This window comes from Bactrocera tryoni, chromosome 1 (assembly GCF_016617805.1).
Source record: "Bactrocera tryoni isolate S06 chromosome 1, CSIRO_BtryS06_freeze2, whole genome shotgun sequence".
Lineage (NCBI taxonomy): Eukaryota > Metazoa > Arthropoda > Insecta > Diptera > Tephritidae > Bactrocera > Bactrocera tryoni.
Genome location: NC_052499.1, coordinates 70,576,371 through 70,594,015, shown reverse-complemented (window position 1 = coordinate 70,594,015; position 17,645 = coordinate 70,576,371). Strand labels below are relative to the sequence as shown.

General features: G+C 37.4%; 1 protein-coding gene across 1 annotated transcript; it reads right to left on the bottom strand.

The window, feature by feature from the left end:
- Positions 1-11,006: 11,006 nt before the first annotated feature.
- Positions 11,007-14,150, bottom strand: LOC120775457. The gene is made up of 2 exons (XM_040105685.1): positions 13,524-14,150; positions 11,007-11,165 (listed from the first exon to the last, which is right to left on the bottom strand). Exons 1-2 carry the CDS (start codon positions 14,148-14,150, stop codon positions 11,007-11,009), a joined length of 786 nt encoding a protein of 261 aa, XP_039961619.1.
- Positions 14,151-17,645: the final 3,495 nt, after the last annotated feature.

Here is a 17,645-nt window from a genome sequence, read left to right as displayed (position 1 = left end):
TGTAAAGTCTAAAGTCTATGCGGACAATCCCGCTTCGATTCAGGCCTTGAAGCAAAACATCACTCGTGTCATTCGCCAGTTACCAGTCCAAATGCTGGAACGAGTGATCGAAAATAGGACTCAACGGATGGACCATCTGAGACGTAGCTGCGGCCAACATTCGAAAGAAATAATCTTGGAAAAATAAATGTCAATGAATGTTCTATCGAATGATAATAAACATTCCCCATCAAATTTGAGGTTTCTGTGTTTTTTCTTTAAAGCAGTAAGTAATGGATCACCCTTTAGAAGCGATTATGTGTTGTGGTGGTGCTTTGGCGCATTGCGCACTCGCCTTGCGGTCCGACACTTGACTTCTGTGCAACGCAGCGTTGTACTCGTGTATTTCTGCAGAAAGAAGTGCGGAAAAATGAACAATAGCTTCGGCAAGTCATTCGCCACTGGTTTTATTTTTGGCCAAGACTGCGTGTACAGTAGCGCTATTCAAAGTTGGGTGCAAAGAAATTTTTAGGTTAGGTATTAGGTAGCATATTAGATGCTTTAACCGCCAACGTATTTACAACTTTTCTTTTTATTAGAGGGTTAGGGAAGGAATATTGATTTTGCGGGGAGATGTAAACATAAACGTCTATATAGATCAGCGCATAACACCCTTTTAGTCGGTAAGGGACTGCATCTAGTCGAAATGTCTCAATGTGTTTTAAGTTGAAACATTGGGAGCCCAAAGGATATACCGACTCAACCGGCTTAAGACTGGCCCATTCGCAACGATAGTTTCCATCATTTCATCATCCTACGCGGTTGTTCTGCATTTCGATGTGTGCACTTTAATAATTTTTTGAAAATGGGATTTTAGAGGTAGGTGCCTTCCTATTATGTTCATCAGCAACACTGCCGCAAAGTACCTTTCTTGAACGACCTATGTTTCTAGTGTTCCAAGAACAGACGCGTTGCTCTGTGAACGAATTTGCTGGATTTGGTATTTCGAATTGATCGAAGTCCTCGAGATCATGGAGAATTCGATATCGGCAGCAAGTTATGGGTGTTATAGAGAACATTTGGATTACAGACCAATATTATTCTAATTTACTCCAACTCCCAACACAATTTGTCCCAATGTGCAGCAGTTGGCCATAGTCATACCTACAGACACCAGAGCGGATTGCTAAATACAAGTGTGACTACTGTTTTTTACCGACGTTGCCTGATTGTTTTGGTGGCCATTTAAACGTACTTTAGTGTAATTGCGTTTGCGCGACGCTTCTGCTCCATTGTTGTTGGGCATTGTTGATGACAGTGGTCGTGGCACCAACAACGGCTGCGTGTAATGCTGGCAGTAGCAATTCCATTTTCACTACCACTGCGACTGACCTATAATTACCTGAGGCTTCTGTAAAAAACAATCATGAGAATTACACAACTGTACAAACACGCACACACATACATACATATATATATGTACATAATGTGTGTATGGTATTTTTTCTTGCTTCCTTCACGCACTCATCCTCTGCGCAAAGCTAACCTCCTTCGCCGCCAACAACAACACAAATAGCTACAGCTACAGCACCATCAGCAGTTCGGACTGCGCAGTGGAAACGGGCCAAGTCTCAAGTTTAAAGCCACACTTGTAAGATGGGCTTTAGCTTCTTCACTTGGGTGCTGTGGCTAACTAATCTTCGAGAGCATTTAAGCGCAACACGCAAACTTTGCAATCAAACGTTTGTACACACATACACATTTCTACATTCAATTCTTACCAGCCACGCACAAATTTCGCTCCACTCCAACAAAAAAGAAATACAAATACAAATGGAGTGGTGTAAAAGTATACAGTTTTTGCGCTTGGAATATAATTGCATGGGCTGAAGCTCATTAGTCAAGGGCGGATATAACGCATGGCTATAAATTAAGCCTGCAACAAATTTGCTTAATACTTTCAATCACTCATTGCATTAGTCAACAACAAATTACGCTTATATATATATGTGTGTATGTATGTACAGTTATTTTTGTATTTATTGGCAATCTTTGTATGCTTTACTTCTCTACTATGTCTTCGCGGCTCACCTAATTCTCAACTAAATATATTTTTCCCAATGCAAAAAAGGCGTTGAATTAATTTGCTCAATCAACGGTTCGAGAGCAGTTCAATCGCTGTAAGCCTTTCTACGGGCAATTGGGAATTATTCAAATTATGTGGAAGAAATTCTAATTTATGCTCTGAGCAGCTAATCATTTCAATTTTTCTTTGACCCTTCGATAAAATCTTCCGCCAAGTTTGATCTCAGCTTAATGACTTGCAATTAAAAGGTCATTTTATTTTTCAAAATGTGTGTAATTCAAGTCAGCCACCGCTACAAATATGTACATATATCTGCGATTTTCTCCATGTCCAGAGAATATATGTATGTATGTATGTTTGTAGATAATCAATTTGAAATTGTTTCTACAACAAAAAATGGCTAACTTTTATATCATAATACCTCACAATCTCAAGCTGATTTATTTTTCTATTCGTTAGAAGATGTTTGACGGCTAATTATTAGCAGCTTTCAATAGTTACAGATGGAATAGGCGGTAATATTTCTACGTATACTCTTCCGTATTGAGATCATATCTATGTATATAAATTTGTTTTTGTTTATACATACAATTTAAATTTAAACAAATAGATCTACTGCTTGTTTACTGGCGTAGATACCTCTTACGCGGTTATAGCCGAGTTAACAACAGTGCGCCAGTCGTTTCATCTTTTTTGGTTATTGGGCGCCAATTCAAAATACCAAGTGCAGCCAAATCCTTCTCCACCTGATCTCTCCAACAGGATGGAGGCCTTCCTCTTCCCCTGCTTCCGCCGGCGGATACTGAAACGAAAACCTTCAAACCTAGAGTAGTCTCTCCCATCCAGATAACATGACCTAGCCAGCGTAGACGCTATCACTTGATTCACTTTACTATGTCAATGTCGTTGTTGAACTCGTACAGCTCATCGTTTCATTGATTGCGGTATTCGCCATTGCCAATGCGCAAAGGATCATAAATCTTTCGCAAAACCTTTCTCTCTAACACTCCTAAGGCCGACTCATCAGATAATATTATCGTCCATGCCTCCGCACCATATAGCAGAACGAGAATGATGAGGGACCTGTAGAGTTTGGTCTTTATCCGTCGGGAGAGGACTTTACTTTTCAGTCGCCTACTCAATTCAAAGACAAGAGTGATTCTGTGTTGGATTTCAAAGCTGATATTGTTGTTAGTGTTGATGCTGGTTACAAGATAAACGAAATTATCTAAGACTTCGAAGTTATGACTGTCAACAGTAACGTGTGAGCCAAGCCGTAAATGCGATGACTGTTTGTTTGCTGAAATTTGAAATTTCGTCTTGCCCTCGTTCACTGCCAGACCCATTTTCTGTGCTTCCTTATCCAGCCTGGAGAAACCAGAACCAATCTAAGCACGGCTGTTGAGACCAATGATATCAATATCATGGAGAGATATAGATATCGCTTGATAGAACCCTATATGCGATGTTGAGGAGACTTATCCCACGGTAGTTTGCGCACTTAAATTCCAATCATCGCGCATTCTTTCGTCCGACCATATTCTACAAATACAAGTAAGCTGATGCATGCTCCTTATCAGTTCTTCGACGCCATATTTGAGTAGCTCGACCGACAATACATCTTTAAAACCTTAATAGAACATTATTCTAATTTTCGCACCAGCCCATGAACTATACTTAAAAATTTTAAATTAAATAATATTCTTCACACAATTTTATTTGTATTTTTATACCTTGAATAGGGTATATTTAGTTTGTTACCAAGTTTGTAACACCCAGAAAAAAACGACGGTGACCCTATAAAGCATATATATAAATTATTAGCTGTTCTCAATTTTTGCGATATTGCTCTTACGTTGCTCACGCTTTTTTCTCTCCCAAGAAGTTGGCGGAACTGCCGATATCGCATTACTATTGGATATAGTTACAATACCAATCGAAATAACGATAAAGATTTTTTTCCTTATAAAATAACTTTAATTCTTTTGTATTAAGCAACGTGGCTGAAAATAACTAGCTAAACATTTTAAAAAAGAAAGGTCGGAGACCCCATAAAAAATATACATCAGTGATCAGAATGAGCTGAGTCGATTTAGCCCTGTCCGTCTGCCTGACAGTATAATCCGAACTCCCTCAGTTTTTGAGATACCGATCTGAAACATCTGCACATTTGTTGGAACTGCCGATATCGGATCACTATAACATATAGCTGACATACAAACTGAACGATCGGAATCAAGTTCTTGGATGGAAAATTCTCACATCTGACGATATATCTTCACGAAATTTGGCATGGATTACTGCTTAAGGTAACAATATAAGCTCCACAAAAATTGTTCTGAACGGATTACTACTCGTATTGTATATAGCTGCTATACAAACTGACCAATTAAAGTCAAATCCTTGTATGGAAATCATTTTTATCTGACAAAAAATCTTCACCAAATTTGGTATGGATTGCGGATGGGGGTGTTTTGTTTGCGTGTCCAAGGCAATGGTGCAATCTCTGAAGAAATTGTATAGATCGAACTAATAGAGCATAAAGCCGCCATACAAACTGACCGATCAAAATTAAGAGTATTAAAGCTTCGTCACTGTTGACACTCCGTTGAAAAGAGCAGGTGAAGAAGGACTTGGCTACACTTGGAATCTCCAAACAGCGAAAAGGAAGAACGACTGGCGCGCTGTTGCAAACTCGGCTATAAAGAAGATTAAAGCTTCTGTGTAGCCTGTGTACTACAATAAACACCTTATAAGATATTTTGTATCTGTGTAGCAAGAATACGGGCTGATAGGGAAATTTAGGAAATAACAGTGTCTAAGTATATTAATAAGTTCGGAAAATGTGTATCTTTCGAAACAGCGTTATAAGAACAAGTATAAAATCTTCCACAAAACATTTACTTGTCTAACAAAATAAGATTACAGTATATTATATGTATTTCCCGCCAAAAATCTTTCTTAGATTTTCCACAGATGACAGGTGCACTAAAAGCACTGCTGTTATTATTCATAAAAAATATTGTAATTACCGTTCTCAAATAGCCGTTATAATTCCAATTGAAGGGCATAACGATTTTTCGGTGGTATTTTCCCAAGCTCAGCAGCGAAATGCACTTGACTACACAAAGACTTTAGAAAAAATATGTAAATTAGTTTGCATAAAATTTATGTTAAAGCATTCAAATCAACTTCTAGTACGAGTATATGCATACAGAAAAAGACAGGCATACGAACTATTCTCGCGATAAATGCAAAGTGCATAAAATTTATGCGTTTCACAGCAACACATTGACCACAAGTGTCCGCCAACGAAGCGAGGGACACAAAGCGCACCGGGAAGCACTTGCTACCATGGATCAGTTTATATTGCGACCTATATTTGCATATAATTAGCATTTATAATAAGTTAGCCAACAAGTTGTGGCGGGTCATAAGTACATATATATAAAAATATATACACACAATGACCGTAAAAGTGGCAGCAAACACACACACACACTCATACTTATACGCAACTCCATTAGGTTATGCCTTATGACCACTTAGACCGTTAAACGCTCACTTTGTGGCGATTGTGGCTATTCGCGTAATAGTGGCTGTTACCTGTCTACCCCCGGATTTTATTACAATTTCATACATACATGCAAATATATGTATATATAGTATATGTGTAGAGCACTGTCTATTGGCATTAACTGCTTCAAGAACCGTACTGAAATAAGCATTAAAAAGCAAATGCAATCATAAACAATGTTGTGGAGTGTACGAGTACGTACACTGTTTTTTCGGGAGTCTCTTGTGCTTTCCCTACAAATGCACAGTATATGCAAATGTACTGTATATTACCTACGTAATTGCGTTCTTCAAATGTGATTTTGAGTAGTATTTGGCTTTTTATGAAGATTTTATTACACGTGCACACATAAACACTCATTTACACTATGGATATCTGTAAGTGTTTTCTTAAAATTCTAGATATATGCACTTGCCTACGTTTATTGTATACTACATACATATATACTTACGTTTGTTTTGAGAGAACATACTGCAAGCCACTTAGGGAAAGATAATGTAATGTAAAGTTTGATCATTCTTATACGAACGAAATACGTGATAAAGATCGAAAATTTTGGCGCAAGTGCTTGCCCATTATTCTTACTTTGAAACCAATAGTAATACTAGATAATAGAATAGACTAAAGTACGCATAGATACCGTTTGGGCGCTTTCTACTTACCGAGATTGATGCACAAATACTAACTCCGAAAAACTTATTACTTAGTAGTACAGAATGTGGCGGTGCTTAAATATACATACATACCAATCAGCTTGAATTCACTTGAGCATTTTTTATCGGATGGAACGGAAAACCAAGCCGGAGATAAATATGTAGAAATGTAACTGTATTTGCTAAGTTGGTAGGACTGCCCTTAATTACTATGCCAAATATGAGCGCGATATCTACCAGTTTGTCTACAACAGCTGATTAAGTCGGTACAGTGCGTTGCAATTTTTACAGCGGATAAAAATGCCGAACAAAGAATTTGTCTTAAATTTCTAACAATAAATTTGGGTGTGGAATCGATGCGAATGTTGGAAAAGGCTTATGGAGACTCAGTTTTATAAAAAACACAAGCCTACGGGTGGTACAAAACCCTCAAAGACGGTCGAGAGAGACATGCCTCGTTCTAGATGACCTTCGACCTCTTCAACTGATGAAAATATTAAACAAGCAAAGGATATGGTGCTTGATAATGGTCAAGCAGTGGTCGGCAAAAGTTAAACAGTGACTGTGTTGGTGAGCACAAGCGAACTGCTCCGCATGAGCATCCCAGTCGGAAATTGCGTGAATTGAAAAAAAAGTTAGCACTTATTGCGTTTCAATGAGAACATAAAAAAAGGTATTTCATATACAGTGTACATACGTGCATAGATACAAACTTAAATAAAACATTCAAAAATTCACTTGGATTTAGGTATGTTATGTACCATACATAGTTACATACATAAAAATATAATAAAAATTATACAAATAATTTGCATGATTTTTGAAGCAGGCAATCAAATTCCGAAAATATACATATGTACACGTTATGATATTTCTGTGAAAAAATTATCAATAATAATATTTTTAGGGCAGTTTCTTATTAAAAGAATGTATTTTAAACGCGCTGAGGTCAGCTTGTTGCGTTGCTTTGTGCAAACGAACTTTAAGTCGGAAAAAATTTGTTCGCAAAACTATGTCGAAGGAAAAAGTGACAAAAACAAATAAGAAATTCTTTTTACATGAGGATCAAATGATTCATCCAAATGTTTTCAGAACTCCAAAATATTCCATTTATTTTACACACACGTTTCGCTTTGCAATATTATTAACTCAGATTGGATTTCCAATTTGTATTTGCTAACATCGCAATTAAAGGGATCTTCAAAAATATCGATTAGTGGTTGAAAACAAGCAAAATCCTTAAATCTATCTTCAAAGTTATTAAACAGTGTTTCCAATACTGCAATATGATCATGTGATTTATTAACTTGTTTAAGTTTTGCATAAACAAAAACAATTTTCGAAAAATGGGAATAATCATGCGACTGAATTTCATTTAACAGTAAAAATAATTTTGTTTTGAATTCATGCAGATTTTTTACCGCATCTTGCATTCTTCTTTCCCTTCCTTGAAGCTGTAAATTCAGTTCGTTTAAAATTAAGGTGACTTCGGCTAAAAATGCCAAATCTAAAATAAAATCTTCATCTTTTAAAGAACTTCCTCCCTTAATTCAAACAATCTGTTTAGACAATCACCACGACTTAGCCAACGAACATCTGTAAACATTTTAAGGTCAGAGTGGCCAGCGCTCGTATTTTTTAAAAAGTTTACAAATTTTCTGTGGGTAAGTGAATGATGCCCAGCTCGCACCTTATTAATTATTTGTTCCGCAAGTTTCATGACCGGGTGATTGCTGATAAATTTAGAAGCGAGTGCAACTTAGTGAATTATGCAATGAAAAGTATGCCCCGAAATACCATGTTTTTTCAATTGCCCTATGAAGCCTTCATATTTTCCAGTCATGACATTTGCACAATCTGTACACACTCCCGCAAATTTATTGATGTCAACAACTGAAAAAACCTTTTCGTTAACGACATCGAACAAAAGCTTTCCCGTCACATTCCCATAGAACGCTTCAAGAGAAAACAATGTTTCAGTTACTTCGCAATTTATACATATCTACGGTTCGAACACGTATAGCTAATTGACAAAGATCGTTAACATCGGCGAATTCTGATCCCACATTCATAGCGAGCATTATAACTGCCGATGAGATATAGGTTTATGAGTTTGACATGCAAACAAGTCAACAATCATCGCAGTGGAACCCAATTTCAGTGGATCGAAAAGATAAAAAAAAATCGCTGAAGGAGCTGAAGGTCACGAAAAAAGTGCTTATGAAAAGTGGTTCGAGGACTGGAAAACCGTTTGAATAAATGTATTACATATGGTGGGGGTTACTTTGAAGGCGACAAAATAAATATTGATGAATAATTAAATATTTTGCGCTTTATTTGCAATTTCCGGGTACTTTTTTGTCACAATGAAATTTAAGAATCGCACTTACAAGGCGATAAAATTCTTATTAATAATACTAAAAACTTGAGGCAAAATTTGGTTCTGGATGGAAATTTCAAAATTGTATAACATAAGATTTAATCATGTAATTTCTTGCAGTTTCCCCCTTCAAAGTAATATTAACCATAATTTTGCTTTTCCATGACTGTTCGCAATTCCGTACTGCATTCCAGGCCATATTATTTAAAAGATTCGCCCATTTAATTTTCTACCACCAAAATACCATTTATGGTAGTAAGATCATAGAAAGAACAATTTTCAAATGAAAATATGATTTTGTTATTGGATATATTGTTTATCTAGAGTAATGAATTTGCTGTAACAGTATGATAGAGTAAAGCTAAGAAGCCTTCGGAACATCAGTTTGTTTCCGTAACTTGAATGAAATCTTTTAAGCGAACAATTTTTAAAATCTGACGACCACATCTTGCGACTACGCTGAGTAGGGAACTATTACATAGCGCAAGTGTCGTCCGAGCTTATATTTAAATGGTATTGATATCATTGGCCTCAACAACCGCGCCGTTAGTTCTACTTTCTTCAGACTGGATAAGGAAGAGAAGCGTATGAATATGGTTGTGGACGAGGACAAGACAAAATATCTCCTGTCATCAAACAAACAGTCATCGCATTCGCGACTTCGCTCACACCTCACCGTTCACAATCATAACACTGAAATCGTAGATATTTTCGCCTATCTTGAAGCCAGCCACAACACCAACAACAATATCAGCCTTGAAATCCAAGATCAAACTCTGATCTAATGAGTCGGCCTTAGGAGTATTCGAGAGAAAGGTTTTGCGGAAGACTAATGGTCTTTTGCGCTTTGGCAACGGCAAATATCGCAGTCGATGGAATGATGAGTTGTACGAGATATATGACGGCATTGGCATTGTTCAGGGAATCAAGAGGTAGCGGCTGCGCTGACTGGGTCATGTGTCCAAATGGAAGAGAACACACCAGCTTTGAAGTTTTTCGTTGGGGAGATCAGGTGGAGAAGGCCCCAGCTGCTTGGAATCGCGGATGGGCGTCAAGTAGCGAAAGGAAGAAACGACTGGCGGGCTGTTGTTAACTCGGTTATAACCACGTATGCGCTATCTACGCTAGTAGAGCAGAAGAAGAAGTGAAAATATTGTGTCAAATTTGAGCAGGTGATATTTGGTAAGCAAAATTAAACACTTTCAGCGCAAATCTATTTAATAAAGTTTTTATTTTATTACAATCATTATCTTACATGAAAATATTCGTGCGACACATACATATCTATGATATGTAACGTATCAAAGTATTGTATATAATATAATTTTTAAGCATTACACTATTTTTGTTGTTGCATTAAATAATTAAAACTTTGACCAAATTTAGTAATTATGAGAATAAACGGTTGTTTGCCGCAAACCATTGCATGCACTGCAACTTCGCCTGCTTACAGATGCACACACACATACAGCAGCATATGTGCAAAGCTTTATTAAAAGTACAAAAAAGTAAGACGTTTAAACATTTTCAAGTAATGTGCAATCTAACGGCAAGACGTTGGTCCACATGCAATTTGTGGCAAGTAACTATCATGACAATTGCTATATACATATGCCTGCATTCGTAAATATGTATGTGAATATTTATTTGTATATGCATATGTGTGAACATAAAAAACCACTGGTATGTTGCATGAAATTGTGCAACGTGTCTCAACTGTTTCCCATCGGATTTTCACAGACACAGCCGGCGTCACGGCTTCTACGTAGGTTGCACGATAATGTGGCACAGATGTAGGCAACGGACCGCTCTATTAACCGCAATTTTTGGACACGACACGGACGCGTACCGCAATTCAACTAACTTTCCATGGTGCACCATGCTCGCGACTAGGATTTCGAAAGCGTTGAATTATTATTGCTGTTGCATGTACATATGTATGTGTGTGTGTGTGGTTGATTATATGTTAAAAATATGTGGTTTAACGTTTTCCTCGCATGCAAGTAAGTCACACGAACGCAGACGCCGCAGCCGGAGAGACAGGTGGACCTTGCGCCGCTCGCAAATATAGTAGAAAGGGAATGTGAGTTGACGGTTTCGCCAGGTGATTATGCTACTTGACTCGGGGGTTGAAATCACATCTCAGTGTAGTATGTGCCGGTAATATGGATTGATATGATTGTTGTAATTAAATATACAGATATTTTCATAGCTGTGCGTGTTGTGGACCCCTGTGTTCTTTTTTGTGTTTCGCACGGAATATTGGCATACCATATAACCGCAATGGTACCGCAAATGGCTCTGCATGGTTGCCGGTACGCGCGTCAATATTTATAGTTTTTGACTTAGTTTTGTGTTTTGGAGTATATAGGTTAAGTAGGTAATGGAGGCCGAGAGAAACATTACTAAAATATCACTGGAAATGTCGAAAAATCCCAAGACATTCGGTTTGAATTCGTATAGATTCATACGATTGATGAATATCTCAACCTAAAAAATATTTTAAAATGCATAAGAAACGTTGTAGCATATATAGTATATGTTAATATCAATAATAATGTCCCTTAAAATAATCTATCTTTGAATTTTGGTAAAATATATGGTGCGGTTTTTTCCAAAATTTGAATCTTTATATCATGTAGAATAGTGTTATTTAATGCATAGCCCATGTGAGGCTATAACATTTTCTCTTCTTTTTAGCAATTGGATGCTTCCATTCCAAAAATCCTGAGTCGACTTGGTGGCGAAGAATGAATCAAGAAGAATGAATCGTATGCCAATTGGGGGTAGTCTGTATCAACCGGAACAAATGGTGGGCAATAGGAACAATATCTGGGCACTTAAAGCTATCTCTGCCTACGAGATCAAATCGTAATTGTGCAGAAATGTAGAGAATGGCTGAATAGCCTAGCGGAGCGTAACCAAGTGCACCTCGCTTGGGTGCCCGGTCACAAAGGTATAGCCGAGAATGAACTGGCTGATGAGGTCGCCCATTCCGCAGCATCCACTAACATGATAGGACCTGAAGCCTTTATGGTATGACGTCGCACCGCGATGAAGGAAGATTTAGTAGGCAGAGAGAGGTATTGTCAACAACTTCAAGGCATGCGCCATGCTAAATTGTTAATGAGGCGTTACAACCTCAGCAGGTTTAAATATGTAATCAATCCCCTTAGGAGACAAATTCAGACTACTTGTCGCTCTCTACACTGGCGACTATAAGCTGAAAAAGCGCTTACATATAAAACATGGGCCTAACTTCTTGCGTAAATTGCCAGTTCTGCGACAGGGGCCTGAAACATCAGAACACCTGCTAATAGACTACATAGCAGTCTACAGACGCAGGATCCATGCTTTCAAAAAGGGATCACATCGCTTCGCTTGCGCCTATTGAACTTTATCGATATGCTGGTCGCGGTGAATCATTGTAATTTTGGTGAGGGCCTAATAGACCTAAGGTCGCGGTGAATTCCTCGTCTATCAATCTAAGGTCTGAGCAGAAATTTCCTTCTCCTCGGTCCTGAAAAATGGGGACGAGCGTTATGATGATGGAAAATTATTTTCACACGTCCAGTAGCGAACTTCGGGCGTTTTTCGGCAATTGCTCGCTTTAATTTGATTAGTTTTAGTAGGTGACGTTCCCCTGTAATGGTTTCACCGGTTCTCACTCATAATGCTGCACACCCCTCCGATGTTATCAAATACAAAACATAACATACTTCGGCGTCATGGATATTGCCGTTGATTTTGTTGGCTAGTTGGCTGGTCAGGTTTCAGATAATTTTTTGCGCATAGAGCTATCGTAGTAGACTCATTCTAGTGCCTTATCTTCAAACTTGAACACCCAGGACATTCGTGTTCCTGGAAGCGAGGCCTACGGGTCTGGTTGTGGATGAGAAAAATACGAAATATCTCCTATCATCAAACAAACAGTCATCCCATTCGCGACTTGGCTCACACGTCACTGTTGACAGTTGACAGTCATAAGATTGAAGTCGTAGATAATTTCGACTCTCTTGGAACCAGCATCAACACCAACAACAATGTCAGCCTTAAAATCCAACGCAGAATCACCCTTGCTAACAGGTGCTACTTTGGACTGGGTAGGCAATTAATAAGTAAAGACCACGCTCTATTAGTCCCTCATTATTCCTGATGATATCATCTGATGAGTCGGCCTTGGTAATGTTCGAGAGAAAAGTTTTGCGGAAGATTTATGGTCCTTTGTGCATTAGCAATGCCGCAGTCGATGGAGTCAAGTGAATCAAGGGACTGGGGCTGTGCTGGCTCGGTCATGTTGTCCGAATGGAAGAGAACAATCCAGCTTTGCAGGTTTTCGATTCAGTACCCGCCGGTGGAAACAAAGGAAAATGAAAACCTCCACTCCGTTGAAGAGATCAGATGTATTGTGATTAGTACATCGAATTGGCGCCAAATAACGAAAAGAAGAAACGACTAGCACGCTGTTGTTAACTCGGTTATAACCGCGTATGCTGTAACTACGCCAGTAAAGAAGAGGAGGATTAAAAATAATCAATATCTTAGCATACCGCACGAAGATAGTTATAGACCCAATAGCCTAGCTGCTTAGTTTACAATATTTTTTAAGAATTTACTTTAAGCATCAAAAAATCTCGTTTATGTACTTACACTTCGATTCCATTCCGTATCGCTGCCCATGTACACAGTATCCAAACTCAATTTATTTGCCGCAATTCCATCCTGAACCGCTGAATATGCCGACAGAATCATTATGAGAACTTCGATAATAATAAGTAGGCAAAAAAATACCGCGTCCCACTCGATAGCTGTGATCAATGTATACATATACAGAATGCTGTAAATTACCGTCGTAAGCAAGCTAAATTCGAATAATAGAGCAAATAGTATTTGATAACGAATATTTTGATGAAAAGTCGTTGCCAGATTATAAATATCATTATAAATCTTGGCACAGTTATTCAGCTCTCTGGTCAAACGTATGAGCTTGCGCGTATAACGTGGCGGACGATAAGTTTTGTTACGTCTTAACACATGATCCAAACATCTAGCTCTCGGTAAGAGATCCTCGCGCATATAACGATTCATGTAATTGTAGAGTGCACCAATACACATATAACCGATACTTGCTATATGCAAGCTAACAACTAGACCAGTTTCGAGGTAGATTTTTGTCGTAACTATGGCAACCTCCCGCCAGTCCGTATATTTTAAGATTAAAAGAAAGCCGAATGCAGAATTCCCAACACATATAACTATGATTAGCAGGAACATCAACTGATGCATACCCATTACTTGACGATGTGGCGTCAAACATTGCACCCGTCGGAATAAACCGATGAAGTCATTTATGATATGGACGAACTTTTTGCCCGAACGCAGCAAGCAAATGCTCATGACAACGGAACCGGTAGCCATCAGATTGGTCTGCAGGAATGTGATGAGATTGTAGAACGGATCGTTGGTGTACCACATCATGAGTGTGCCATAAATATAGATGAAGGCTCCTATCATTCGCACTATGCCAAAAAACCATTTGCACAATACGCACTGCATAACGGTGTACTTTACAACATTCGTACGGCTTAAAAAGTCGAATGTTTGTTGATTCGTGACTGGTGTTGACGCTGACGTTTTCCGATAAGTAAAGCTAAAGATGCCACAAAATCGCGCGAACTGGAAAAATGCCAGCAACATCACCTTTACTATTGCTGCTCTCCAATTTGTGGCCATATTGCGGTAACGGTAAATTTTAGTTGTGACTCGCGGTTAGTTACAATTGGTAATGTCTAGTTTATAAGGAAAGAAAAGGTGTAAACGCTCCTAGCTCTTTCATATTAAATGACATAAACAAATAAATACATAAAAAAACAAATGTTTTCTTATAACTGTGCTTATCCAACAACAATGTATATGTTTGTATGCCACTTGCATTATTTGTGTATCACAAAAACCATTTAACTTGTTTATTCAATGATTTTTATATGAATGAAAACAGAAACTCATTAGCTAATAATATGAAGCTAAAGTGTTTGTGTTATGACGTCACACGAATAACAGGTACATACCATATGTAACTTAAAGCATTAACCTTTTCACTGCAGCAACTGGCAGAGGTTTTTTCGCTGTTCATACTGAAGCAGTCAAGCATGAAGGGTCCCAGAGGGATATTTTACTTAACGTTATACTCGTAGAAATATTTCTCAAAAACACAGACACATTTTTGAGCATTTTATATTTTGTAAGTAATTTACTTTAGGTACATTTTTTATATGTTTATACTCTTGCAACCTGTTGCTACAGAGTATAATAGTTTTGTTCGAGTTCGTAGATGGGCGTAAACGGATCACTGCCACGCCCACAAATCACCATTAACCGAAAACATATAAAGAGCCATAACTAAGCACTAAATTAAGATATAAAACTGTAATTTGGCACAGCGGATTCGCACCTGTAGGTAAAAAATTTTGAAAAAGTGGGCGTGGACACACCCTCTAATAAGTTGAATGTACATATGTAAGTATCTTCTAAAACACTTAGACTACAACAACCAAATTTGATGAGAACAAATCTTTTAAGAACTCCTACCGACAGTGTGAAAATGGATGAAATCGGAAGATATTCCCGCTCACTCCCAATATAACGATACTGTTCAAAACTACTAAAATCAATAGCTAATGCCATTCAATTTTGATTCCTAAATGGTATGGGATGGCTTTAATGGAGCCGATGAGAAAATTGGACAATGGGCGTGGCACCGCTCACTTTTTGGTAAAATCTCATATCTCGCTGCTCGACCGACCGATTTCGATTAAATTAGTACGAAGAATTCTCTACATATTCCTAAGTCATAGTGTGAAAATGGAACTACAACCCCGCATATTTGCCTTATAACACAATTTTTAAATTCGATTTGAATCTTTCACTTTCTAGTAAACAAATCATTAATTACTTTTTGGATTAAGGGACCTTAGGACGGAAAATTGTCCACATCCAAACAAAACTGTTCAAGAACCTAGGTACTGAAAATGTGGACTCAAGTATCTATAGTTTACTTTTGACCGAAAATGTCGGTCAATGTGTAAGATAATAATTGAAATTCAGACAAAACCCTTTCCTGACAATAGTATTTCTACTAAATCTAATATTGGGTTGAATAGGGTCAATACTTTCCTGAGCCTCATATAACTAATACTCGTATACAAATTTTCGAACTTCCAGGTGATTTTATTTATGATATATCAGCCAATATTTAAAAAATTACAGAACATTTTTTTATCATTGCAGTACATCTTTCCCTGGCATTAATTCTTGTAAGTTGGAAGAGTATAAAATATTCGGTCGATATCGGCTACGGGATCAAGGGAAACCAAAGTTTCTCGAAATGCACAAAAAATACATTTTCTTTGACTTTCTCCTTAAAAATCTTTATTCCAAAAACTTGACCAACTCATTCCAGTTCAACAAAGAAGATAGGCATTTATGTTTAGATTTTAAAGTAAAACCACTGATCTATTAAAATATCCTACACATATTAGAACATCATTCTAGTATTTTATGAGTCTGAAATTTTTCTTAATTTGCCTTTAGCTGATTATTATCATTTTCATTGTTACTTATATTTATAGAAATATGTATGTATATAAAATTTCTGTTTGGCGAGTTTTGAAGCAATAATATTTCTGCAATTTCTTGACTTGGTAACTTTCTCGTCACACGATCAATAAGGAGTTATATTTGGTTGAATTGATTTAACACGATGATGAAGCTTCATCGCAAAAAGGCAATGAATACCATCGATCAACCACCGTATTCACCAGATTTAGCTCCGTTGATTTTTGTTTGTTCCTCAAATTGAAATTGTCGCTCTGTGGAACCCGTTTTCAGTCGATCGAAGAGATAAAACAAAATTCGCTGAAGGAGTGAAGGCTATCGCAAAAATTACTTATGAAAAGTGTTTCGATAACTGGAAAAATCGTTGGCATATATATTACATCTGGTGGGGACTATTTTGAAGGCGACAAAATAAATATTGATAAATATTTAACTATTTTGCGTATATAAAACATTTCGAGGTACTTTTTTGTCACAACATATACTACGTACGCGGAACGTTTGATATACGAGCGCTATTTGTAATGTTTAAAGTAACTAAAAATATTCAGCTCAGCTAAAAAATTTACTAACTCAACAACAGTGCATCGAGGAACTAAATTTTATTTTTGATAATGAAGTTCCTTCTAGGACCAGTGTTTATCGATGGTATGGTGAATTCAATGAAGTAGATAGATCACTCCAAGACGAATCTCGGGAAGGTCGTCCAATATCAGTTGTTATTCCGGAAATTATTGAAACTATTGTTTTGAAAAAAAAACAAAAGCTTTTTTCGGTGATTAATATGTATTTTCTAAAATCAAAATATAAAAGACAATCCTCATTTTAATAATTCCAATACCATATTTGGTATTATAGAGCCTTGTGACCGTTTTACCCTCCTCCAGACAATATGTCGAAATAACACCTTGTGAGTCACAGATAGTAGTGGTTATCACTTTTTCGCCTTTTGTTTGTTTCGGTACAGGTTCGCTAGATCCATTTTTTCGTAGTCTGACGCGGTAACACAGTTTCATCTTCAATCGCCGGGCTTCCAATAAGAAACGTGGAGTCTTATCACCTCTTCTCAGTCACGTAGTATTTGACGACCATATGTAGCGCTTTTCAATTTCATTGCGCAATTTCCCTTCTAAAAACCGATCGATATCGTTGCTTTTACATTTTCCTAACTTTCGCACGTGCTCAAAACGAGTCTAGTTCCATTGAATTTTTGACAGTAACTGTCTGCAAATGTATTAATCGATTTCCTTTGCGATAATGGCGCCAGTGAGTGCTGAGACTAATTCTTTATCGGTATTATTTCGTATGTACCAAATGTAGTATACAAATTTGAGTGTCATGAACTCATCATGCTTA

Coding starts and splice junctions, on each gene's coding strand:
- LOC120775457 (XM_040105685.1), bottom strand. CDS start 14,150: ATGTGGTACACCAACGATCCGTTCTACAATCTCATCACATTCCTGCAG. Junction 11,166..13,523: donor AATTTAGCTTGCTTACGACG/GTAATTTACAGC, acceptor AATATTTTTTAG/GTTGAGATATTCATCAATCG.